The sequence below is a fragment of the Clarias gariepinus genome, chromosome 9 (assembly GCF_024256425.1).
Source record: "Clarias gariepinus isolate MV-2021 ecotype Netherlands chromosome 9, CGAR_prim_01v2, whole genome shotgun sequence".
NCBI lineage: Eukaryota > Metazoa > Chordata > Actinopteri > Siluriformes > Clariidae > Clarias > Clarias gariepinus.
Genome location: NC_071108.1, coordinates 29,421,495 through 29,447,526, shown reverse-complemented (window position 1 = coordinate 29,447,526; position 26,032 = coordinate 29,421,495). Strand labels below are relative to the sequence as shown.

At 39.2% G+C, this 26,032-nt stretch overlaps 2 protein-coding genes across 4 annotated transcripts; one reads left to right on the top strand and one right to left on the bottom strand.

Annotated features, from left to right (window-relative positions):
* Nucleotides 1-32: 32 nt before the first annotated feature.
* golm1 (golgi membrane protein 1) lies at nucleotides 33-10,154 on the top strand. Of its 3 annotated transcripts, none has more exons than XM_053504752.1 (10): nucleotides 33-185; nucleotides 2,635-2,798; nucleotides 5,046-5,225; nucleotides 5,864-5,918; nucleotides 6,021-6,123; nucleotides 6,201-6,324; nucleotides 6,631-6,790; nucleotides 8,562-8,702; nucleotides 8,883-8,984; nucleotides 9,738-10,154. In XM_053504752.1, the coding sequence occupies exons 2-10, from the start codon at nucleotides 2,667-2,669 to the stop codon at nucleotides 9,848-9,850; spliced, it is 1,110 nt and encodes a 369-aa protein (XP_053360727.1). In that variant the 5' UTR covers nucleotides 33-185; nucleotides 2,635-2,666; the 3' UTR covers nucleotides 9,851-10,154. The 3 variants fall into 3 exon arrangements, with proteins under 3 accessions (XP_053360727.1, XP_053360728.1, XP_053360726.1); XM_053504751.1 differs by lacking the exon at nucleotides 33-185 and adding an exon at nucleotides 618-714; XM_053504753.1 differs by lacking the exon at nucleotides 2,635-2,798 and having other exon boundaries at nucleotides 55-185.
* Nucleotides 10,155-11,267: 1,113 nt separating this feature from the next.
* On the bottom strand, nucleotides 11,268-25,951 carry naa35 (N-alpha-acetyltransferase 35, NatC auxiliary subunit). The gene is made up of 23 exons (XM_053504750.1): nucleotides 25,841-25,951; nucleotides 23,939-24,067; nucleotides 20,952-20,985; nucleotides 20,723-20,837; nucleotides 20,546-20,620; nucleotides 20,279-20,446; nucleotides 20,126-20,192; nucleotides 19,027-19,070; nucleotides 18,866-18,916; nucleotides 18,698-18,781; nucleotides 17,432-17,546; nucleotides 17,144-17,322; nucleotides 16,959-17,018; nucleotides 16,762-16,868; nucleotides 16,611-16,677; nucleotides 15,238-15,336; nucleotides 14,965-15,143; nucleotides 13,921-14,060; nucleotides 12,717-12,784; nucleotides 12,481-12,621; nucleotides 12,276-12,398; nucleotides 11,765-11,845; nucleotides 11,268-11,680 (listed from the first exon to the last, which is right to left on the bottom strand). Exons 2-23 carry the CDS (start codon nucleotides 24,057-24,059, stop codon nucleotides 11,621-11,623), a joined length of 2,178 nt encoding a protein of 725 aa, XP_053360725.1. The 5' UTR covers nucleotides 24,060-24,067; nucleotides 25,841-25,951; the 3' UTR covers nucleotides 11,268-11,620.
* Nucleotides 25,952-26,032: the final 81 nt, after the last annotated feature.

The following is a 26,032-nucleotide window of genomic DNA, read 5'->3' as shown; positions in this document are numbered from 1 at the left end:
GGTTCTTAAGGTTCACCTAAATCGATTCAAAGTGTCGACTCTCCGGCAAAACGACACATTAGTGTTGCGAGTCAGTCGGTTGCTTGTTGTGACGGATGTGAACCTTTGTTCAGCGAAAGCGGGTTATCGACATGCCTGAATGCGTTGACCTTAGCTAGGTGACCTGTTTACACATCTTTATCTGGGTAAGGATTATGTTTTTAATTGCATCCCTGTAAAATAAATAAATATATATATAAGATGAGTGAGCTAATGTGGCTGTTTAGTTGGCGAGCTAACTTGCTAGTATGTGCTCGTGCGCTTTTATTTTCGCCTTATAGAATATTTTACTTGCTTCCTGCTGATTTGTATAGCTAATTGTTAAACACTCCTTTGTTATCTTCCTAGTTTACATATTTACACAAAGATAAGGTTTGACCCACCACCACTGTTAGTTGTTTGTGTTAGTTCACCAAACTTGCGCCCCCTTTGGCTTAGCATTGGATAACATTTCCAACTCAACAGCATCTCGAGGATTGTAATTGGCTCATTGGTTTGGTCCAACCAATCAGCGCGCAGGAGGCGGGATATGCCGTTGCTGTAGGATGAGGATGAGAATGCTGATGACGTGTTGCTTCCTGGTTGTAGGTAACACGTTGCCTAGGTTTTCTCATGTCGCAGGGATTTTAATCAGTGAAATTAGAGATTTTAGGAAAAAGGTTCAGTCCTGGATGAGTATGTTCTTTTTTTTTTTTTGGTTGCCCTTTCATTCACAATGCTGTTGTGTTGGTCCTTTTTTATTTTTTTGACTGTTTCACTGTTATTGTACTGTTTCTTGAACTGCTTTAGATCTTTTTATATGACCAGAGCTGAGCTGGCATGATCCCTAGACCAAACTATTGATTTGTGCAGTTTTATAAGTAAAACAGCCTTTAGGTTTTAATGAGCGTTCTGGTAATAACAGTTGCTCCTTTCTGTTTTCTTGCAAAACCCAGCAGATTACATTGGGTTTTTTGTTTTCAAATGATTATCTATAATTAGTTGGATAATTTCATGTTAAATCAAGGTTTGGTTGATGCTTTTATCACTTTCAAACAGGCCAGCCTGTGAATAAATGCTCTGTAGAAATTTATAATAGAATAGATTTGAGCAACAATGTATTTTGTAAGGAAGATCTTAAACATTGTATACTTTAAAAAAAATGTATTCTGGGATACAAAAAAACAAACCCTCAAACTGCTGCGCACACACACACACACACACACACACCCTATTTCATCTCATACTTTCAATCATATATCTCATCACACCATATCTTTATCCATATAAAACGCTATGTTCAGGGGAAATAGTTTTGAGTTTGTAGGAATTGTTAAAAGGTTAAATAAAAAAAAAATGCTCTATGATTTCACTCAGCAAGTTATTAGCCAATTTTTGGCATGAGTTTTAGTGTGTCTCTTTTTTTTTTTTTTTTTTTTTTTTTTTAAACTCCCTCAATGTGGTGTCACTCAATAGGATGTCACTCATATTGAGCTTGTTGAGGTTACAATTATGACCTAATATATTATGTAACTATATAATTATGCTGTATATGAATAATGAAGTTATTAGCCACTTTTTGTCATAAGTTTAAAGCCTCGCCATGCCTGAACCATTTGAGATATCAAAAATCCCTTTACAATTTTGCATCCGCAGTGTCTTGACATCATATGAGCCTGGAGTATATCTAAATCCATTGTGTTTGTCTTGCAAGTCAAAATAAATGACTTTGTCAGGTAGAGCCCATAACGTGTACAGTGAAAATTGTTCAGCTCAATAATATCTAGAAGTGATTGAGTTTCACTTGCATACATGCAAGTGTGTATGAGCTATGCAGCAAAATTTCCTGTAAAGGCCCTGTGATTATATCATATCGTCTTATTACTTAGTTTATTTCCTGCCCCAGAGGCGACACTTTCATGTTACATGAAAAGAGTGATTAATTTAACAAGACCACTGTGATGTAGGTGTTTGTGGGCCACACACAAGTAATTTCGCATACTGTGTGAAAACATCCAGTGATGTTTAACTTGATGCAAAAAAGAGCGAGACAAGGTGCTACTAAAAGTGTCAGTAAAGCTGCGCTGCTTCTCATAAAAAAAGCAGGTGTTGTAGAAACAACATTAAAAATAACCTAATTTAAACACTATAGATTGTACAGACAGATTGATTAAAAAAATATTATTCATGGATTATTTTCTATTTCTATTCTGATGTATTTCAGGTTTGATGGCTACAGTCAGTTTGTGCACCTGCAGTATGATTTGTGAACCTAATAGATTTAAATGTCAGTCACCAAGATGAGCACGCGTGATTAAACTGAAGTGCTTGCATAAAACATATCCTCTTTTTAGCTCGTTAATAACCATTTGTTTAATATAAATCCTGACCTCTTAGACCTTATTTAAATCCAGATGGTGAGTCATTGAATAAGAATAGCATGCAGGATATCAGGCTAATCTGGGAAAACAGGCCAAACAGCTCTGAAGGGAAGAAAGAAAAAAAATGCAAATCAGTGAAACTCCACCCAGATGTCTGATTTAGCACCTTGTGAAAATTTGCAACAGTAGAAGACTGTGTGAAGATGTGAGACACCTTTTCTCGATGTGTTTGCAGTGACCGCTGTCGGGATTTCGTGGATATAAAGGATGATGGGAGCACTAGTGAACATCCGGAGAGGAGGTCGCACACCGTCTTTGCTTGTGGTCGCCCTTGTCTCCTGCGTTCTCCTGTTTGGCTTCAACTACTGGGTGTCCAGCTCGAGAAATGTGGAGCTGCAGGTTTGTCTTGTCTGTTTGAGTGTGAAGGATTTTGGCTGAATAATGTTACGGCACAGTTCTTATCAGTATTATTGTACAGATATACTGTAGATATGTTCTATGTAAATGTAATTTAATAGCTTAAGGGGATTTATATTGATATAGTCTACATACAGGTCTATATACACACATAGGCTATGCTATTGTACTATTTGTGCCTCAAAATATGGCTATGAAATGTAGCATTCCTGTTTTCTTTTTTAAACAAAATCTGTCCGAATGTAATTTTACAATTCTACACACAATTCTAGTTTTGTGTAGCTAGCCAGTGGGGGTGTTATATAAACTGTCAATCTGCTACGTTGAAAGAATTTAGACCATTAATCAGCACTGACCGAGATTTCTGGGGAAAGGTTCAGAGCGTTGGTAGTAAATATGACCAGAGCTGAGCCGGCACTGGAACTGATACACAAGGTGAACTTGGGGGTTGAGGAAAACTCTTTGCTTGAAATCAGTAGTGTTAGATACAGATTTCAAGATTCAAGAGATTTTATTTGCCATTTTACATTACACTATGGATTTTTCTCTGAGTCAGTGATAAAAAAAAGAAAGATAAGAAAAGTAGAATTAATATATAATACAGGAAATAAATAGTAGAAGGATTTAAGCTGTCATACCATTACATTTAATATTACATTGTATTACACCTATTACAGTATCTAGTAGTGTAATGTTCTTTGGTATATTTAAAACATGATCCCTAGACCGAACTATTGATTTGTGCAGTTTTATAAGTAAAACAGCTTTTAGGTTTTACTGAGCGTTATTTGTCACAGTTGCTCTTTTCTGTTTTCATGCAAAACCCAGCAGACTACATTGGGTTTTTTGTTTCAGTCTGAAAACTAGTTTGTCCTTTAATATGTTGCTCACTTAACAGGCGTGCAAATATTCTTTTGTAATTTAGTTATTTTATTTATTTGTAAGTTATCTTTATGGTACAATAATCTCCTTTAAACAGTTGATATTGAGATGTATCTGCTATGTATGATCTGTAAATCCTTCATAACGGCTCTCATCCGAGGTGCTGGTTGTTAATTGGTGATGTCTAAGGTAAATGGTAACTCTAAATAAACTTCTCCTCTACAGCAGAGGTATCTTTTGGTCTTGTTTTCCTGGGATGGTCTTGATGAGAGACAGTTTCATCATGGTGCTTGATGGGTTTTGCAAGAACTGCTAACCTTCATGTCTTAAAATAACAACTGACGCTTGACTGATTGCTTCCACTGTATATGTCTAGATCACATGGCAGTTTGATAAGTTGGCTGCCTCCATGTGTCTCAGAGGAAGCAACAGTTGGTGGTGGTTGTTGTGTGAATGTGACAGAAAAGAGCTGATTGGTGGTTAAAATTTGCAAGGGAGCAAAAAACACTTTCTTTTACTCTAGTGGTTCTCATTCATCATGTATTATTTTCGACTTTGCCATGAAAAGCTCATACCAAGTATAGCCCCTTATTATTTTAATTCTTACAGGTTTTCTAAAGCTAGAGGGTTATATTTCAGAGCAGTCACAGCATTTGTTTCATTAAACAATGCCATTTGCTTCATCAAACACCCATACGCAGAAACTATAAACCATACAGAGGAATGAGGAAGTGTCAGTGTTGTGTTAAGACTTTTACAAAATAAACGGAGAAAAAAAGTGAGCTTTTGGGGCAGAGGTGGCTCAGTGTGTTAAGGCTCTGAGTTACAGATCGGAAGGTCAGCGGTTCGAGCCCTAGGTCCGTCAGGTTGCCGCTGTGGGCCCTTGAGCAAGGCCCTTAACCCTGTCTGCTCCAGGGGCGCTGTACAAATGGCTGACCCTGCGCTCTAACCCCTGCCTACCAACAAGAAGCTGGTATATGCAAAGGAATTGGGCATTTCACTGCATATCGTACTGTGTATGACTGTGTATGTGACAAATAAAATTTTAATTTGATTTGATTTTGATTTGAGTTTGGTAACAGCACCATGTGTGTGTGTGGTTCGGTGGTTTATACATTCATACAGGATATAAGACAAAGGTGCTGCCTTGAAAGCTGCATGCAAATGATAGGTGTTTATGCTAATGCTGTCTACACACAATCTGTAATTGTAAGAGTAAACATCAGCCTTTCAGTGATTAAATCGTCATAATCCTGGAAGTTATTTAAAAAAAAATTTATATATTAGTCATCATCCCTGCAAATAACGTGGAAATAAGTTTTAGATCAGACTTGTGTTTGCATTTAGACTAAGCTCCTGGAGCTGGAGGGAGTCGTGCGGCGGGCGGCAGCCGACAAGACACGGGAGCAGATGGGCCGGAACGAGGCGGAGGAGCAAATACGCAGGCAAACGGAACAGCTGACTCTCTTGGAGGCAGCTCACCAGAGACGGCAACAAAGCGCCCAGAGCATATGGAAACAAGAGAAGGTAGGGATGTACGCGTATTTGCATATTATTGCACACAATATAATAATGCGGAATTGTTTCTCTAATAACAAGTCACACACTCGCTGTGGTATAATATTAATAAAACCCTCCAGGATGGCCTCCGAGTGGCGCAGTGGTAATCGCTGGTTCGATCCCCGGGTGATGCTGTTACCTCTCACAGCCGGAGGTCTAGAGAGAGCTGATTGGCCGAGCTCTCTCAGAGGGGAGGGATAAGAGGTACTTTGTGCTCACGACTCTACAGCCAATCAGGGGCGTCTGTGAACTCGCGCACGCGGAAGGAGCGGCTAGTGCTTTCCTCTGAGTGTGTTACTTCGCCTCTAACGGTGCGTGAGCAAGCAGTTCGAAAAGATGCGGTTGGCTGGCGTCACGCGGTTCGGAGGAAACACGTGATGGTCTTCGGCCCTCTTGGCTGAGTGGTAGTAGTGATCTTAATCTGGGAGCCCCCTAGCGACGGGGAGGAATTGGACACGACTAAATTAGGAAGAAAATCTGGAAAGAAAAAAAAAAAACCTTCAGGATGTGACGGTATAGGGAAACCAGTTCACCTCAGGGCTGTAGGTGTCATCAGGATTTTGCATTTTGGTTTATCTCGTATAACATCCATTATGTTGTTGTAGGAGAGTCTACTGTTGAACATCTCTTCCACTGCGAAAACTGTTCAGGAAATGAAAAGTGAGTGTGAGCAATTGGCACTTTGCCTTTCTCTGTGGTGAAAGTCCTGTGGTATCGCGTTCCCTTTTCCCAACAAACCACTCCCTTCTACTCCCTCTCTAGACCAGATGCAGAGTCTGCGCGAGAACCTGAGTAAGGTGCAGAAAGAGCTGCAGTTGTGCAAGAACAGCATGAACACACTGAATAAGAAACTCACCTATGACATGTGAGTGTGCCACTGCGCTGCGTAGTTTCTTTTAATGTAAAATGTCATGATGGTCATTATCATCACCGTGTGTGTAGGACTCAGTGTAACACGCAGATACTCGCCCAGAAGGAGGAGTGCAACGAGAAGGTCGCAGCAGCCAAACTGGAGGTACAGAAGAAGTACGAAAAGCAAACTTCAGCCGAAGCAGATGTTGTTCAGGTAAACTGGGTCACGTTTTTTGGGCTGTATTTTGTGTGTGGCGCTTATGGACAGTATAAAGTAAAATAAATAAAAGTGTGCTGTAATTTTGTCCATTTATCACAAATGCCGCTGCTGTAAACTCCCATCAGTCCACACTTTATTTCAAAAAGGAAAAGATCAAGCATATCCAGGGAGAAGTTTTTTTTAATTAATTAATTTTTTTATTATTCATCGTGGTGGGGATTAATCATCCACTTTTATCCCTCAAGGAGTTTTCCAGCATGAACGTGCGCCTTGATTCTCTCCTGTCTGTCTCGTCTGTAGCCTGCCGCCGAAGCGACTGTCTCTAAACCTGTGTCGGAAGCGCTCAATGGAAACGACTCAACGAAAAACACTGGAGAACATGAGCAGACCCAACCAGATTCAGAATCAAAGCCCAAAACTGCTGACCCTCTAGAAACCAACGAGATACCGCAAGATAAAGGTATGCAGCATTAGCGACGTAACACATCACAAGTACAATAAGCTTTTGGCCTGGTGCCCTGTGTTAGGACAAAAGAACAATTCATTAGCATGTAAGTCATAGGGAGACCCGGAGACAGACAGACGATATGAAACACAATAGCGTTTTCCGTTTAGACAAACGTGTTCCAGCGAACACAAACTGTGTGTATGTTCATTTGGACACGGACTGTAGGAAGTGTTATCATATATGAAATCAGAAAGCACAGTGAGGGTGTTGTTTATGGGCATAGGGAGAGGTTGCATTATATTACCAAAACGTACAATAATCACAATGTGTAATTTTTCTGCTTTAATTCAAGGGGTTTAACATAAATATTGCATAAATTGTTTAGGATTTACAGTCCCTCCATTTTCATATTCTTTAAAGTAATTTGACAAACTGACATAATAATACATATTAGAGTTAATTTTCAAGACTTGTATGCACTCCACCACTCTGATATCAGCAAGTTTCCTCCCTTGAGCTACTTTTCCAAGGCTTTATTCCAACGTTCTTCCAGGTTCCTGCATGTCTTTGGGTCTTCCTACCTTCAGGTTTGTCTTCAGTAGGTCGAAAGCATTTCATTTCTTTGCCTTAAGAAACTTTCGGGTTGCTTTCTGGGTATGTATTGGATCTGTACTTTGAGGCATCGTTCATCGGTTTCGCAGCACTTGACTGAATGTCAAGCTCTTACAGTTTAGACTTCATCCTGCTACTTTTATCAGCGGTCACATCATCAGGAATCACCAGTGACCCAGGTGTATTGGGAGCTGTACACACTCATGCCGTAATGCCATGCCTCTGCTGTGTTGGATGAAGATTCGGTGTGCTCTGGGTCATGAGTCCTTCCTTTCCTTTTTCATACTCTTCTCCTCCCATCCCTCTTGTGCAAATTAATCGTGTATCAGAAGTGAACTGGATTTGTCAGTCCAGGATTCTGGCCTTTGTGCTCTTGAATGTTACCAGTGAGGTGGCATTCTGGGGTCTCTGTTATTACAATCATAAACGAAGATATTTCTTCTGATTGTACACTTCACAAACGACTACGTCTTCCTACTTGACATTTTCTTTGATGTGGTGACGGGCTTTTCTTCAACAAGGAAAAATTCTGCGATTTTCGACCTTAGTTTGTCTTCCAGGTCTTCAAGTTCTTTTTAGGAATGTACGAAATTGCAGACTTGGCCACTCTTAAAGTTATATCTCTCTGACAGGGTTGTTTGTTTGTTTTTGTTTGTTTATTTTTCAGCCTAATGATGGGCTCCTTCACTTGCATCTTCATTCTGCATGTTGACAGATGCAATTCATGACCAGCCACCAAATGCAAATCCAACACTTGGAAATCAACAGCAGACCTTTTATCCTCTTAACTTATCATGATATAACTAGGCCACACCTGGCCATCAAGCTGCTTAACAGTCAGTTGTTTAAAATTTTTTATGTATATATATTTTTTTTTTACTATGAAAATTGACGGGTGAAACAAAATGGCTGTCGGAATGGAATATTTTTGTTAAGCCTTTTGAAATAAAGCTTTACATTTCAGTCACATCTTGATTGCTTCATTTTAAATCCACTGTCGTGGTGTACAGAAAAAATAATAAAAAATAAAAATTGTGTCACCGTTCAAACACTCATGGAGAAGATTGTGTGTGCCCTGAAAGGGACAAGGCAGTAAGACTCTGAGCATTTGAAGAAGTGTACATCGTCGCATGCTGTAAAACCTCCATTTGCATTCTGTCTTCTCGTTAAGCTGTTCCGGCAACAAAGGAATTATTAAAGCCGGAGTTGCTGACCACCTCATTACTGCAAAGTCAGAACAGCACCCTGAAAAGCCTGACCAAAGCCATGGAAGGAGTGATGGACGTTAAAGAAGGTGACTTGAAGAATGCAGGTAAGAATGCCTGAAACCGTAAACTCTAACCCTGTTCCATCTCTCTCTCTCTCTCTCTCTCTCTCTCTCTCTCATACAAATCTATATGTGTGTGTGTGTGTGTGTGTGTGTATATATATATATATATATATATATATACACACACACACATACATATGTATATGCTCTTTTTCTGTGCAGATGCTCTGTTAGACGCTGCAGCAGTCACTAAAGGGAAGGAAGAAGATGCCATAGAGTATGACAATGACGGCGAGATTGAGAAACGTTTATCTAAACTAAAAGGTGCAAATCTCTATTATTGAATATAGAAATGTGGAAAATATAGAATAGGAAATATTCCAAGAAATTTTCAGCCAGTATAGTTAGAAATACCTTAACAATAAAAGTTAATATTGATTCATGGTTTATGAGGTAAAATACTGAAATAGCAGGAAATAAGTTGGAGTGTTAACGCCTTGATATTATTCTTGCACAGTCGTTTGCATGATGGTAAACAATTATTCATTTATCGTTGATTAATAAATTACATTTTTGTTGTTAATTAAAAACAGACGCCAGATGTTGAGTGAAGGCTTGGCACAACTTGGTTGGATAAACGTGTTTCACATGCAACAGCCAGAATAAATCTGCAGGGTGTATACAAGCTTGTAAGCTTACAATGTTGTTTCCGTCTTGTTACTCTTTAGTCAGACACAGGGTGTGGCAGGAAACGTTTCGTCCTGAAATGCTTCACCACTCTAGGCAAGATGTAGGTGTAAATACACAGGTTTTGATTTATGATTTACATATAAACCCTCAAGACAGGGCCAGAAAATGACCAGAATATGAGTGAAAGAAAATAGAAATAACAGGTAATACTTTAGGCAAGTTGCATCATGGCTGTTGTAACCCATACAATCCTGTACACAAAAACAATCTGAAGTTGTTTCAAACCAGCGTAATTTTGGCTCAAGTCCACCCAGCCAGATCAGGAGTAATCTAGTTTGCTGTCTAGTCTTGATCGTGCTTATGTTTGTTTGTTTCTTTTTAACACAGATGATAAAGCGGCTGCACAGGAGTTCGAAGAGGAGATGGCCGACTACAACGGCGATGATGAGAACGAACCCGAGTTTGAAGCTGATAAACAAGCACAGCTCGCCGAGGTCTAATACAGATGCCCACACACACACAAACAGGCTCACACTCGTGCCTGGAGACAGGTGTTAAACCCTCCATCCTGTTCCTGCTGGGCTAAATGGCTCTAACCCCCACCTGCTCAAAAGCCGTTTGTATGATTGGAAGCAGGCGCGGAATTTACGTTACTGTTCAGTTTTGCCGCCGTCTCATTCCACGTATATACCAAGTCTCCTACTTGCACAGGATTTTCCAACATATCAAATGTCATAATGCTGAAGAAGGATCAAGCACTGAACCGTATTCATAAAGCTGAAGTTTTTATACCCGACACTGAAAGCAGTCGTGTGGAAGTTGCACTTTGTCGGATCTCTTCTCCGTAATAAACCGCTCACACTGGATGGATGTAGCGCACAAGAACCAGTGCCAAGTGAATATTTTACACGCGCAGTCTGCTATTAATGGAGAAACAAAATTTATTCGTTTTTAATCAAGCATTCCTATGCAAAGTCCCCCCCCCACACACACACACAAGTTTGTATTTGTGTAGTGCAAAAAAAAAAAGATTTTTTTTTTATGAATGTTACTGCACTGAAACAAATATAGATTCCAGAGATCTTGGTGTACATAGTGTAGTGTAAAAATGCTGTGCGTTGTTTGTGTGATTCGAGATGTCCAAAAGCTGTCCACACTGCTAGCTAGAACGTGTTAAGGGATAAAATACTTTCTGCCTAAGTTGAATATATTTCCGCAACACCATACTACAAAATGTTTTTGTTACATTTTTTTACTCAATTACATTAAAAAATTTGCCACCAGTTTAAATTTTTTTATTTTTTTTACATTCCATGAAACAAGTCGTCTGTTATAGCAGCTCTCAATAATCTTTCACTCAACACCTGCTTTTTTTCTCTTTTGACCTTTTAACACTGGAGACGCTTTCCATAAATGTTCAACAAACTGTACATAACACGTTCTTGATATGTAATATATCCAGAACCGAACAGATGTTTTGAAAAAAAGAAAAATGTACCTTTTTTTTTGTATAGAAAGCTGATTCTGGTCAGTGTAGAATAAAATAAAGTCTGAAAAAAATGTGATTGACAAAACTCCCACCAGCTAATCGCAGACCTTGCTAGAAACCCTGCTAATCTGAATGTACGTACAATTGATCCTTTAAAGTATGACCTTTTAACTTATTCCCATTCCACTTAAATCAGTAACAGTGCAGTTGATTGTGTGCTTGCTAGGAATCTGTTAACACAATTTCTTAAAAGAAAAAAAGACAAAAAACAAAAAAAAAAACTGTATTAAGAGTCAGACTTTTTTATTGAAGTTTTGTTGCATTTTTCCAAAAATTGTTTTATGTTTTGATTTAATAATTGTCAATAAAACATAATCCTTAATAACTGTCTTTACAGTAGTTGTTTATAAGAAGGATGACATGGAAAATAAGTTCGGCATGATGTTTTAATTCAAAAGTAACAAACGAGGACAGATGTACACGTTACAGTACACACACACACACACACGGTAATGGATAGACCTTCATTCACTTGCTCTCCCTGACACACACACAATGCCATCTGTATACAACCTCGGCTATTTCACGACATAGAAACCTTGATCTGTGTAATAGTCCTCTCTAAATTAGAACGTAGACTCTTTTGCCACAACGACTTTACAGTCTTAGTCATGTGTGATGTTTGGACTGAGTGATGTGGCGTGATGCTCTGACGTTAACTGCAACAAAAATGACCCGGTCAGCGGAGCAGATCGAGGAGACACAAGCCTTTGAGATGTTGTCAGATGATTTTTACTATAGGGAAGTACTTGTGTGCGGAGAAGTCGAATTCAGGGAGGGCCTAAAGAAAAGAAGGTATGAGGATAGGATTATGGCTTGAGGTCATGTTATTGGGTGTATGCTTTAGGAGGTGATGCTGCTCTACCTTGGTGTCCTTCTTGTGTCCTCCAGCTAGCAGCTTCATCACGACAATGTTGGGTTTGGCCACTTTGAGGATACGATTCACCTGGGCGAACGGAATGATGGTTAATGCATGAATCACATGTACAAAAGCCAAACCAGACTGGGACTTTTGATTGCGCAGAATAACAGTAATAGGAGTAAAAACTATTTATTTCCCTGTATAATCTCCTGCTACACTTATGCACTATTGTATCGTTTTTTTCTCTAATTGTATTTTCCTTTTCTAGCAAACATACAGAACATAAATAAATAATAAAAAAAAAACATTTAAATACTATTTCAATAAAATACTTTTACATTGTGTCAATTTCAACTTTGAATTATTTAATGACACACTATTTAATTTATTATTATTTATTTACAGCTGGAAAATGACCATGTTTAATAAATAAATGTCTGTAAATATATATTATTAATAATAGGAAATTAATCATCGAAATCTTCCTGCTGTATCTATCGAATTAAAACTTCACCTCGGCGTCAGGGCTGGTGACGTTTTCCAGGATGAGTTTGGCCTGTTGGAAATGTTTGCTGGCCGCCATGTACAAGTCGGCCGAACGCGGAGGAGGACTGTACTTCTTCAGATCGGACATTTCCTGCATACCAAACACTCGTTTAGAGCATGACCAGACCTAGCCGAATTAGTAGCCGAATACAAGTCAGATAAGAGAGTCACACCTTAAACTGGATGTAGTGCACTGGTGGAGGAGTCACCACGCTGTTGAAGGGTGCAAAACGATGCTCGTAGCGCACCTGCTCGCTGTCCAGCTCGAACTGGGGCTTCCGTACCTTTCCGTCCATGTCTAGGGCTATCATCGTCTAGACGAGAACGGTCCCCGTTGTGTTATAAAGGGATTTTATTTTGCTTTTACACTTATAATTATGAACTGCTCTGCTCTGTGTGTTCCACTCACCTTATACATTCCTGCACACATGTTCTGGTACGCTTGGCTCATGGTGATCTCTTTCCCCAGAGGACGAGCTAAGCAGAGAACACCACAAAAAGTAAACACATTCGTGAAGCATTTAAACATCGTCATTATCAGAAGTGCAAAGGGAAGGACACTTACACCAACAGTCAAAAGTTCGGACACAACTTTTAATTTGAAGGTCTTTTCCGATTATTTCTTTCTAATGTTGGAGGCGTCCAAAATACAGTAAAAACTTGGATTGTGTGTGAGTAACAAAGTGTTTTGCAAGACGAGCAAAATTTTTAAATTAATTTTAACTTAATAAACGAGCAAGGTCTTGATATACGAGTAGTACGCATACGCTTTGTCTGCCGAGCGTCACATGATCACAACTGAGCCAATTGTTCTGACCACATGTGCGTGTGTATAAAGCAAAAGCAATTGTAATTGCAGAGTGCGTGTGCGTGAAAGTCGTCCTACACTGTAGCCCCCTTCCTCCTCCGCTTGCCTTCACACATACACAAACAGACACAAATGTCGGGATTCTTTTCAAAAGGTAAAGTGCAGGTTAATTTGTTAAAAAAAAATTTTTTACATTTTTTTATTCATTTTTTTATATTAATTTATATGAATCTGTTTCAGTTGTGAAACGAATCATCTCAGTTTCTATTATTTCTTATGGGGAAAATTTACTTTGATATACAAGTGCTTTGATATACAAGCAGACTAAATGAAATTTTTCTCTGCAGCAGAGTTTAGTTTTGGTCTCGCTTTTCTGGCATAATCTTCATGAGAGTCAGTTTCATCATAGTGCTTGATAAGTTTTGCAAATGCACTTGACACAATACTGTTCTTACAAGAACTATTCTAGAACAGATGACCTCTTTGTCTTAAAATAATTAGCAGTTGCTATTGTTACCAAATTACCTAATGCCATATGTGTTATTTCAAAACTTTTGACTACTGTACATCACTCATTATTTAAAGTCACACTACAGTACATCATGCCAGACTTTTCACCGATTAGCCATAACATTTAAGCACAAAACATAAAACATAATGCACAAGCATAAATAAGTTTTGGGTATCCGAAATCCTGAAACCGGTTTACTGGTATATAGTTGTTGAACACATAAGGAGATGAGAGAATCAGGAGACATTTATAGACAGCTCATCTTAAGCATCACATAGTAAAGGTGAAGTCTACCTTTCTTCTTCTTCTTGCTTTTCTTGCTACTGCGTCCTTTCTGCTGTTGCTCCTCCAGGATGCGCTCCTCTGCCATCTGAGAGCTGTCGGCTCGGCTCAGAGTGGACATTAGCCACGCGTACAGGAACTCCGACAGGTACCTGGACACGACAGGGAGTCACTGAGTGAGTGTCGAGGGGGGAACCATGCAAACTCCATGCACAAAGACCCGAGGCATGGGTTGAACCTCAACCTTGGAGGTACAAGACCACTAAGCTAACCACTACGCCATTGAGCCGCCCTACATCCAGTGTCATACTAGAATACTATTTCATTAAAATAAAAAACTAAAGGTTTGTGCTGATTGTTGTGTTGGTGTGTTTATCCAGTTTTTAAATGTTATTTTTATTTACATGACCATCTTAAGTAGTGTTGCAAATAAACATATTAGGGCTAAATAAGCTTAGTAGACGATCATGTTCCTTATCATTATAGTATTTTTTATAACTACTATATATACACGAGGGTGAGTTCAAAAATAACCACATGCTGGCTGTAGAATACATTTTAATTACTGTACCTTTTCGAAAAGACAAATCGACACAATCTCCTTGCTTTTCTATACTCTTTGTCCATCTGTCAACAAGTTTTTCGTATTCCCCTTATTTAAAAAAAAAATGTCTTAGGCTGAGCTGTGAGGCACAAATGCATTTGTCTTCATACAGCTGCTTTCAGTGGACCAAGCAAAGTGTGAAAGTCGGGTGAAGCGAGATCAAGACTATAGGAAGGATGCTTTAAAAACCTTAAAACAGAGTGTTGACAGAGTGTCTGTCCAAACTCTGCGGGCTGACAAAATAAGTTTGCGTCAAGCGAGATCACAACCCCCTTGATCACAACACATTCACACCTGCACAGCAGTGACTGGGGAGACAGTAGCCTTGAACAGAAAGCACTATGGACAGACAGATGTTTTAATATACCCGGAGTGTGGATCATTTTTGACTCACTCTTGTAGTTTATTTATTTTTTAATCAGACACGTGTTACACTCGTTTACATGACCTACCAGTAAATGTAGTAGTATTCGTGCATGCTGTAGAGCTCGAGCTCAAAGCCGCTGAGCAGGTAGTGGATCATGATGCGCAGGTTGTGGTAGAGGACCCAGGTGCCCAGACATGCCAGGTGCTGCCTCTGAGGCTCGAGCTTCATCAGGAGCCCGTGCAGAGCTGCGTCTACCTTCTCAGCCTTGACGGAATGCAAAACATTCAAATGAAGCCGATATGACGAATACAGCAGCTGTGTTTCGAAACGGTTAGCGTTTTACACACCCCGTACATACCTCATCCTGCAGGGTGGCGAACTCCTCCAAGATGTGTCCCAGCTTGTCTCTCTGTCGTGCTCTGTTGTGACCGTGGATCTGAATCAGACTGCAGAACGGCTGTGGAGCAATTTTATCGTATTATAACTTCTCGCTTATCTGTTATTAATTATTCGTCATGGGTAAGCGCTTTATCAGGGTCAGGGATGCACCAGATCCTAGCCTGGATACCCTGGTCATGAGGCAGGAATCTACCTTTCATAAGGGACACACATTGAAATTTAGTGCAAGCTTTCTGCTTTTCAGCACAGCATGTTTCTGAAAGGTGGGAAGAAACTGAAGAACCCGGAGGAAACCCACATAGACACAACAGAACACAACAGCGCTGGTGTGCTGGTTACCACTCGGGCTGTGAGGGTACAATGGCATAGCCTGAGGAACTAACTAACTATGACTCGTGCAGCCTGCGACTGACAGTGACCAACAATTACCTTAGCAGGGGTGAAAGGTGAGAAGAAAAAACAAAGGTCGTGAACAGTCCTGTAAATCTCTGTTTCTCTTTATATTTTCACTTATTCCACTTTGGAATAAGAGATCTGTTTACTCACGGGTTCTGGGGTTGAATCCCAAGTTGAAAATAGTGAACTAGAGTATACAATTATATTTATCTAGTTAGAGGCTAGTTATCTTTGTAGCTCGCCTTAGAAGCAACTATTAAGGAGACGAACTATTAGAACACCTGTGACACGGCGCGATACATATACAGGTAGGCCCCTACTTACAAACAAGTCGGATTTGTTCTTAAGTCTGACAAAGTGAGTCTTATAAGCCTTTGACACGGATATTCAATGTGAAGCATAACAAGCCACTTGATTAAATCCCTGTTTCCTTTCCCCACACTGCCATCATGTGGCCAAAAACTGTAATCGCGCCTAAGGAAATAAATCTCAGCGAAACGTGAAATGTGTTGTCTTAAATGTGCATTTAAATTGCAATGTCTCAGAGCTGTTTTCCACTGTATTGGACTGTGAACTCTTTTCCCTTAAGAATTTTCCTGAATTTCCTGATTCACTGAAACCGTTAAAATATTGTATATAACTGTAAATACTGGTATCTTGTGCAATGCAGTGTCTATTTTTCATAAAATACACGTGAGCTACTTCCATGATTTGTTCACATCTACGAACGTTTGTAGAACCGCGGTCCGTTCGTATCTGTGGAAATTTTTCATTTGAATGGTTGTAAGTTGGGGACTACCTGTAGGTAAACGTCCCAGTGCTGGTACCGTCTGTTATCAGCAATTTCGTGAAAAAACTCTCGTCCAATCTGATAATAATACAGGTTACTACAAGTACTGGTAAAGTTATAACAGATCACGAGATGAACAACCATACCCGAGAGCAGTGTGTGACGAAGGAGTCGATGAAATCTTTGGCCTGGTGGTTGTTGTACAGACTGCACCTGAGAGCATAAATGTCAGTTAACACCACACCGTTAACAGCATTCTGAGTAAAAGAAGAATTCTTCAATAATATACGTGCTCACTTCGGGGACAGAACCGGCGGGCTGACAAAATAGCGCAGAGCGTCTTTGATCATGTCTTGCATCAAGTGAGTCCCGAACACTTTCTTATTGTCGATTAGAAACGTAGTCTACCTCAAAACAAAAGAGAAAACAACTTCAATTAATACAAACAGATCGGATTTGTTCTAGCATCACTTGCGTGTGTGTGAGTGTCATACCTGTAGTAAAGATCTGGACAGTACACAAGGGGACTGCTCACTGAACTCACAGAAGAAGTCCTAAATAAAAAAAAAAAAAAAAAAAATATATATATATATATATATATATAAAACATACATAATATAAATAAAGCAGCTCTGAAAAGATCTGTTAAAAATCAACGTGTTTTGGGTAGCTTCCGTACCAGGATGCTGTGCAGGTTGCTGGTGTTGATGACATCACACACGATTTTGATGCGCTCGATGAGTTTGGTGAAGTAGTTGACCATCTCCTCACGCTTGATGATCTTGGCATAGCGAGGAAAAGTGGGCGGAAGCAGGCGCTGGTTTACCAGAGGTTCAAAGCCCATCATAATTGGGTGATCTGGGTGTGAGAGAAAAAGAGAAAGAGAGACAGAGGGGGAGAATGTGTTACTGTGACTCTAATGCGTGCGCCGAGCAAGCCGGTGCATGAGTAAGAGCGTGTAAGTTACCTCCTTTCGTGGTGTCATTCTGTGACTGAATGCCGTACTGAATGGTGGAGTGTATCGCGGGCAGGAGATCTGCTGCCTGAGTCATCAGCTTCTGCGCTTCACTCACTGCGCTTGTCTGAAATAGGAACATCATTAATCCGTCCATCATAAATGTAAATTAGGGTTCTATTCAAACGGGATCAGTGTTGCGTAGGGACGTGGGGTAATAATCATTACCACAGGATTTCTTTAACATTGCACCTGCCAGAATGTCTGTGATTTTTGTTTTAATCATCAGCATATGTTAATACTGTGCAAAAGTCTTGGCACATGCAAATAAATGCTTTAAAGCAAGTATGCCTTAAAAAAAAAACTATAAAAGACACAAACGATACAAAGTACGTTAAATCACTGACTTTGACACAAAATTGTGAATCTATAAGTATTTCATAAGTATCTGGATTCAATATTACATTTTCTCCCCAATTTTGTTACGATTTTAAACCTTTAAAAAAGCCTATTCCTTATTAAAAAAAGCACATCATTTAAATAATGCAAACTAACTTCAAATAAGGGTTTAAGGTTTTTTTTTTTTCTTTGCATATGTTTGGAAATAATTATTTTTTCATCATTATTATTTCTGCAAATAGCTTACCCCCTCCACATGGGATGGAAATGTGTGCATAATTCAGAGTGCGCCACCTGTAGGTATTATTAAAAAAATGGCGACGTGTTTTACTGCCTCAAATGCCTCCAAATTTTAAATTGACTAAATTGCACTGGTGGCGTTTTGAGACGTGTGTAAGTGTAAGCTTTTAACATGCATGATTTTAGCTAATGTAACGCCATAAAAAAGTCTGATAAATATATTTAAGGCTGATGGTCTGATCACCGGTCACGGTCAATCAAACTAAAAACCGGATCATTTTGGTCTTTGACCGATCGACCGATCCATCTGTATTATAACAGTGAAAATAGTTTTTTAAAATTTGATTTTGGAGTCAGTGTGGTGATGCATGAAAAAATCTGGAAAGTTTGTACTAAAAAATTGTGCATGAGACTTACATGAGACCAAACATATGGTCATGGTTCATTTATATCCTTTTGTTTTAGGCCACTTACATTTTATGGTCATGTGACCTACTCAATATCATGCAAAAGCTGCAATAATCAGTTAATAGTGAAAAGAGGTGTATGTGTGAAGTATTATTCGAGTCATTCTTCTTCTTCAAAATTACTACCGGCAGCATTGATAAACCTGTCTGAATCATGAGTGCAATTTCAGACCTCTTTCTTGGTGAAGGAGATGAGCGCTGTCAGTAGGAGGCGAGTGAATTTGATCCTGCTGAACAAGGCCAGGCACTGCTGATGCTGCACAAAGACACACAAGTTCCTTAGATAACAGTACGACTAGGACAGCTGTTAGTAAGCGGGCTATCAGATTATCGGTCTTACATCGAGCTCCACCTCAGGATCCCGCTGCTCACCCTGTCGACTCCGTGTGCTCTGAGGAAACCGAGAGCGAGAGGAAACGTGAGAAACCTGTTTGTTCATCATTAATGCAAAAGCCTGTGTTTTGTTTCTATTCATTCTGTACTTTGGGCTTTGTATCTCACCTTCACTTTCCTCTGCAGCTCATCCTCAACATCCTTTAGCATTCCTGACATGGACAAAGAAAAAACATAGAAGGTGATTGTTAGGTTGTTGTATAATTTTCGAATCTTTGAAAATAGACAAATAACTAGTGGCTAACTTGTGGAAACTTTACACATAATCATTCACCAACACCACTTGCACATTACAGAAACTCAGCTGGGAGTTATTGCCACATCGAAAGTACAGTCCTGACCTCGCTCCAAGCCATTTACACATGTTTAGGCCATTAAAGTAGTTCCTGGGAGGCCAGTGTTTCAGACATGAAGAAGGGAGTCTGATCATGGCTCTGGTGTACTAAGAAAACTCCGAGCACTAGTAAAAGGCTGGGATAAGTACGTTAATGTAGTTTTTACTCTTATAACTGTGTCCTGTTATTCTGCATAATCAGAATTCTTAGTTTGATTTATCTTAAAACATCTAGCTTAGGCTGTAGACCCAAGGTTAAAACAAAGATAAAGCTTTCTCCTCATAGGCTGAAAAACACACTCTTGTCCAAACCGTAGTCGTTTGCAAAGGTTTTAGGAATATGCAATAACTGCTTTAGAGCAAGAACCAAAAAAAAACTATAACAAGCAGTAAACAGAAATTGATGAAACAAAGTCAATAATTGGTGTTATGGTGTTTTTTTTTTCAATTATAGTCTCATGTACAGTTTGTGGAGTAAAAAGGAAATTAGATGCTTTGTTTCGTTTTACTGAACATCCTTCTAAGGACTTTGTCGCACCTGCTTCTTTTTGCATGCATGCAAAACTCAGAAGCTTTTTGTTTTTTGTCTGAAAGGTGGTCTTTTACATAATATGCTGTTTTCTGTTCTGGCCTACAGATATTTCCCTGTAAGATCAAATTGCTTTGCTAGAATACAGATATTTGGAAATCAGTATCAGTGTTTTTTCTTAGATTTTTGCATAGTACTGCAGGTTCAGAAAAATGTTTAACAATTCATAACTATCCTTCAGTGATGTGCTCTAGCTTTGTTTTGTTTTTTTCAGTGAAGACATAAATGTCCCCCATGTTCATGGTCAGGTTTACAATGAAAAAGATTCAGAGTGCGTACGATACCTGTTACTCTCAGATCCGTCACGTTGTTGGCCATTTTGAATCCGTAAGTCATGGCCTGGAAATCCTCCTGTATGGCATAAACAAAGCTGTTAAAATTCACCAATAGAATCAAACCAACACCATCCAGAAAGCAGAACGATGCCGACACATCACCTCCTCGAAGACGGCGGCCTTGTTGACTTTCTCACGTGCGATGTCACACACTTTGAGGATGCCGAGGGCAAAGGATTTGAGAGCAGGATCCTGGATGAGTTCAGGGTTGTGGACATACAGACACGTGAACACGGTCTGTGCCAGCGAGTGTCCTTCCAGCCAAGTTATCTACGGAAGACAAACAGTCTTTTAATATTTATAAAGTGTTATATTAATACAAACAGATCTAAAATGACATAAAAGTGCGAAATTATAAAGTTTACTAACCAAGCAGCAGAAGCACGTGTCCACGATGCCAATGAGCTCAGGTAATGTCAGATCCTTCACTCTGATCGCCTCGTCCTAACCACAGAGAAACGGATGCGAGGAACGTCATTAGGAAATGAAAGAACGGCGGTCTCAGTGAAATGAGTTAGTGTTTAGGAAAGAATATTAATACTAGACCTTCACAGCCTGCTCGAAGTTTAGGATTTTCCGGTTCACTTGGTTCCCGATCATGCCGGCATCCATCTTCGGGTCCATCATCTCGATGGCAGACATGGCCTCGAAAAGACCGAACCTGGGCACAAAACAAGCATTTAAAAGCCTGTTTCACAGATGACCGAGCTCTACCTGGTAAAACAGCTTAACCTCAATGGAAAAGATGTTCCTAGGAGGCATTTCTCATACTCACAATTTGTCATGAAGCAGTTCGCCGAGTTTCAGTTCTGCACAAGCGGAGAGAGAAAAAAATACTTGATAAAAAGTTCCAGCTATGTTACAAGTCTTGATAATACTGATACTTGATTTACTTGATTATGACAGAAGATTAAATATAAATCACTGCAGTTCTTCCGCCTGATGATCTTTATCCTATAATGAAACTTTTCTGTCATGTAGTACAGTGGAAATCAATAAGTACAATATGACGTAGTAAAGTACAGTTACTAGTACAGTTTAGCGTGTACTGTATAACAAAGTGTAGTAGAGACGACTAGTAAAGTACAAGAGCTGTATAAAATAGTTCAGTGTAACCTAGCTTAGAGTAGTACAGTTAAATCTTGCATTGCAAGGGTAATTCGTTTCAGAAGCATGCTTATATATCAAATCACTCAGATATCAAAGTGAATCTTCCTGTAAGGAATAATGGAAACTCTGATGATTCATTCCACAGCCCAAAAATATGCATATAAAAATAATAAATTAGTAAAAAGTAAAACAAATTAACCTGCACAGCGTTTTTCCACCTTAGAAATATTGCCAAGCTTAGAAACATTTTATCCGTATCTGATGGTTCAGATTGTATCTAAGCTGGTTCATGCATTCATGACCTCCAGACTGGAGTGTTGTAATGCATTACTAGGTGGTTGTCCTGCATCCTCAATAAACAATCTACAGTTAATCTAAGATAAAAAAAAAATACGACCATATAACCCCAATATTATCATTCCTGCACTGGCTACCTGTTCAGTTTAGAATTAATTACAAACTACAGTAGCATTACTTACGTACAAGGCTCTAAATAGTTTAGCTCCCACGTATCTAGCCAGTCTTCTGACACATTACAATTCACCACATTCCATAAGATCGCAAACTCCGGACTTCTGGTAGTTTCCAGAATATCAAAATCTACAAAAGGGGTAGAGCGTTCTCATATTTAGGTCCTAAGCTTTGGAATAGCCTTCCAGACGTGTTCCGAGCTCAGTCTATCAGTTTAACTCTAGACACATCTTTTTAATCTGGCATACGCATAATTCATTCCATAAACTTGTACTCGAGTACATTTAAAAGCACTCTCTCATCTAGTGCTGCCAATATCCTGAACAGCAACTACGCTAATTCCTTCCACCTGTTCTTTATTTCTCTACCCATCCCGAGGAATCTGGAGATTGCGCCAGCTCTAAATAGGCAGAGGCCAATCAGCGCCAGCTGGATTCTGGTTCATGATGGTTTGGATCTACACACACTGCTCCTGAGCTCCCAGTGATCCAGATCCCCCCTGTCCTCTGCACCTACTGACTCATCCCTATGTTGACGTCGCCGACACCCTTGGCTTGCTCATCAGGGACAATCTCATTATCATTATCTACACACATTTTTTTTTTTTTTACTCATACACACTTCCATAAATTTAGTGACATAAGCGATGACTGCTGTTCCCGTGAACATTCAGCAAGAAGTTTTAAGATTTTATAAATAATTCGATTATATATGCACTATGTTGCTAAAAGTATTCGCTTGCCTGCCTTCACATGCATATGAACTTGCATGTTAACTTGTTTCTGGCTTTCCACAAGGTTTAGGAGTGTGTTTATGGGAATTTTTGATTACTCTTCCAAAAGGCATTTATGAGGTCAGACACTGATGTTGGACGAGGAGGCCTGGCTCGCAGTCTCCGCTCTAATTCATCTCAAAGGTGTTCTATCAGGTTGAGGTCAGGACTCTGCACAGGCCAGTCAAGTTCTTCAACATCAAACTCACATATCCATGTCTTTATGGACCTTGCTTTGTGGACTGGTGCGCAGTCATGTTGCTGTTTTTCAGTCATTGGGCTCGGCCCCTTACTTACAGTACAAGGAACTCTTAATGTTTCAGCACACCAGGACATTTTGGACAATTTCATTCTCCCAAAATTAAGGGAACAGTTTGGGGACGGCCCCTCCCAGATAAGGTTTTGTTACAATTCTAAACAAAATTAGCAAATAATTTGCCTTACAAAATGATGTGCTTTAAATAGTTTAGACTGCACCACCTGCAGTATTATAGAGGAACGGCAACATCAAATGCCAATATATAAATTAAAATATAATTCATAAACACCTGTTGCACATTAAAGGAACTTGGCTAAAAGTTGTTGCCACATCCCCTGTACAGTCCTGACCTCGCTCCAAGTCATTTCCACACGTTTGGGAGAGTAATGGAGTTCCTGGGAAGCCAGCGTTTTAGATGTGAAGCAGGCAGTTCAATCATGGTGTACTATCTACATTGATTGTAAGCACTTATGAAACTGTAAGATCAGTGCATTAGTGTAGCAGGGGATTATATAGAGAAATATATATATTTAGAGAAACAAATATTTTTTTCTCTTAAATGTGTTGTTATTCTGCACAATTAAAAGTTCTGGTTTGAATTGAACGCTGAATGTTGTAAGTATCGTATAGTTGGGATTCTTTTAATCAAATACATTATAATAAAAATTAGAGATTTAGAGAACATCACAGTGTTTAGATGATTAAAGTGTTTAGATTTTTGCATGTTGCACCACACACACACAAAGACACACACCTCTTTTAGATCATGCCAAAAAGACATGGAAGAATCCGCTGACCTTTTGCGGAGAAGACTGGACACCTTTATAAGGACATAATCCCAGTTTATATCTTTAAAATTCGCTTTGTGCACTTACAAATAAACTTTCCGTTATGTAACGCAGCTACATTCACATCGCACGTTTCTCAGAGCTCAGTGGAAAATAGAGCTATTCTGGGGGTGAAAAAAAATCATTGATGTCCCTAGAGAGTCAGTCATATCAAAGGCACTTCAGCTTCATCCAATATCAACACACTGCTTAAACTCGGTTAGCGCTTTATTACGACTTTATACGAGACACAGAACACGGAGATCTATTTTCTTATATATCTTCAGAACAAATGACTTACTGTATCACCAGCAAATACATACCTTTACATGATGCTTTAAAGTCTTGCGTGATATCCACCCAATCTGCATTGTTCCTCATCTTGTCAGGGATCCCGAGACCCCAGGCTCCCTCATCCTCCTCACACGACGACTTCATCACCATGAAGACAGCTGCAAACGCAACACACATACAGTACAGTAAAATCACGTTAGCAGACAGAGACATGAGCTGCACATAGCAATGAACAACATCGGCTACAGTAAGTTGTTCAGGGCTGATGTGGAAGATTTTGAATTACTAACAACTGCTAAAATGATTTAATAAACACTGTCACGTTGTCTATATGTGTAAGCATTCAACGTGCTTATATTTACTGACCCGGCACTCAAAGCCCAACTTTTAACCAAAGTTAGTATTGAAGTGCAGCGTACAGGATCAAGGCAATGTGGCTTTAAATAGCTCAGGTCTAAAGCTGAAATCATCCAAATTTGGTGTGTGTATGTGTGTGTGTTCAAACAGGAATCATCGGTCACCACACGATAACATATCATGATAACTCAGTGCAAATTCGATTTTCATTGTGATTCTATAAGTATCGCGATTTCATAAATATCCCCAATTTGATCGTTACAATTTTATAATCTTTAAAAAAAAAAAAGTGTAATGAGTAATTTAATGTAGTCCATACCTCATAACATCAGTTTTCTCCCTTAAAAACCAGCAGCATTTAAACAATATAAGCTAACTTTAAATACAAGCTCACATTTAACTAAGCAGCACGTATCTCAGACATCTGGCATAATTAGCAAATAATTCACTCCTACCACACGGAATGAAAATGGGAAAATAGTTCAGAGTGCGAAATGTGTGGAATGATAAAAAAAAAGGCAAGGTTTTACTACCAATGTCTTAAAACTTAACTTGACAGTGAGCGCTCGGGTTGAGTGGCTTCTAACGCATGTGAATTTTTTTTTCTCGGATCAATTATCTCTGACACTGTTGTGATACTTGCGCCAGTGTGTATAATGAGTGGGTTTGAGACTCACAGAGTTTGGAGAACAACACAGAACAGAGGCTTTAACCGTGAGTGTTTTTTGATAACGTAACAGCATGAAAATGCATTTCTTTTGCGCCACTCTGTATCTTCTCTACTTGGTACAGAAACGATCATATCTGTGGCTGATCGGCTGATCACCAGCCATGGCCGTTTAAGTTTAAAAGCACCCAATAAACAGGCCGATTCATCTCTATTATAACAGCAAAAATATACAGTATGTATAAATGTAAAATTTCTACTGGTCTAAATATCACAGAAATGTAAGTGACATGAAGAACGAAGAAAAGAAAAAAGCCTTGAGTAAGCATCATCATCATCATCATCATTACCACCACCACCACCACCACCACAACCCTGAGGATGATTCATGAGCAGTGAATCATGGACTTTGGAGCTTTACACCTGCTTTACTTGATCTGCATTTCTTAAATTCTTAAGGAGGAGAGGAAGAAACCCATCGAGACCAAACCTTAATTTACTACAGAAGGTAAGCAGAGAAAGAATAAATACAATACATATGGAAAGATCTACAGATGATGATAATGATAATGAGGATGATGATGAGGATGATGCACTGAAGCTTGCAATGACATACTACAACTCATTTAAGTACTCCTTTTCATTTAATAATTTTGTAACAAACTTAAAGAGGATACAACTCACTTAAACAAATGCCTGAACCTGTACAAACACATTTAAGTATTATGTTCAGTAACCTGAGCTCGAGCTCAAGCTAGCACCAAAGCTAACACCATTTACAATTAAACGCCACAAGTTTCAATTACATTCATAACCTCAAATATGATAAAAGCATAACAAATACGAATACTTTCTATTTGTTTGACATTCTCATTATCCTAATTGAACGCGTATATAAACGCTATACCTGGTTAAATGTCTTGCTTTCTGTCGCGACCACTCATCAATCCTTTACCCGGCGCTTGAGAAAGTCGTCATTGCCGAACTGCATCACGGGATTCGTAGTTCAACCTAATTCCAACTCGTGCATGCGTAGATTTATTCGCTGCGCTGAAAAATACGTGTCTACGTGTTTTTTTCACTAGTGTTTATAATTGGC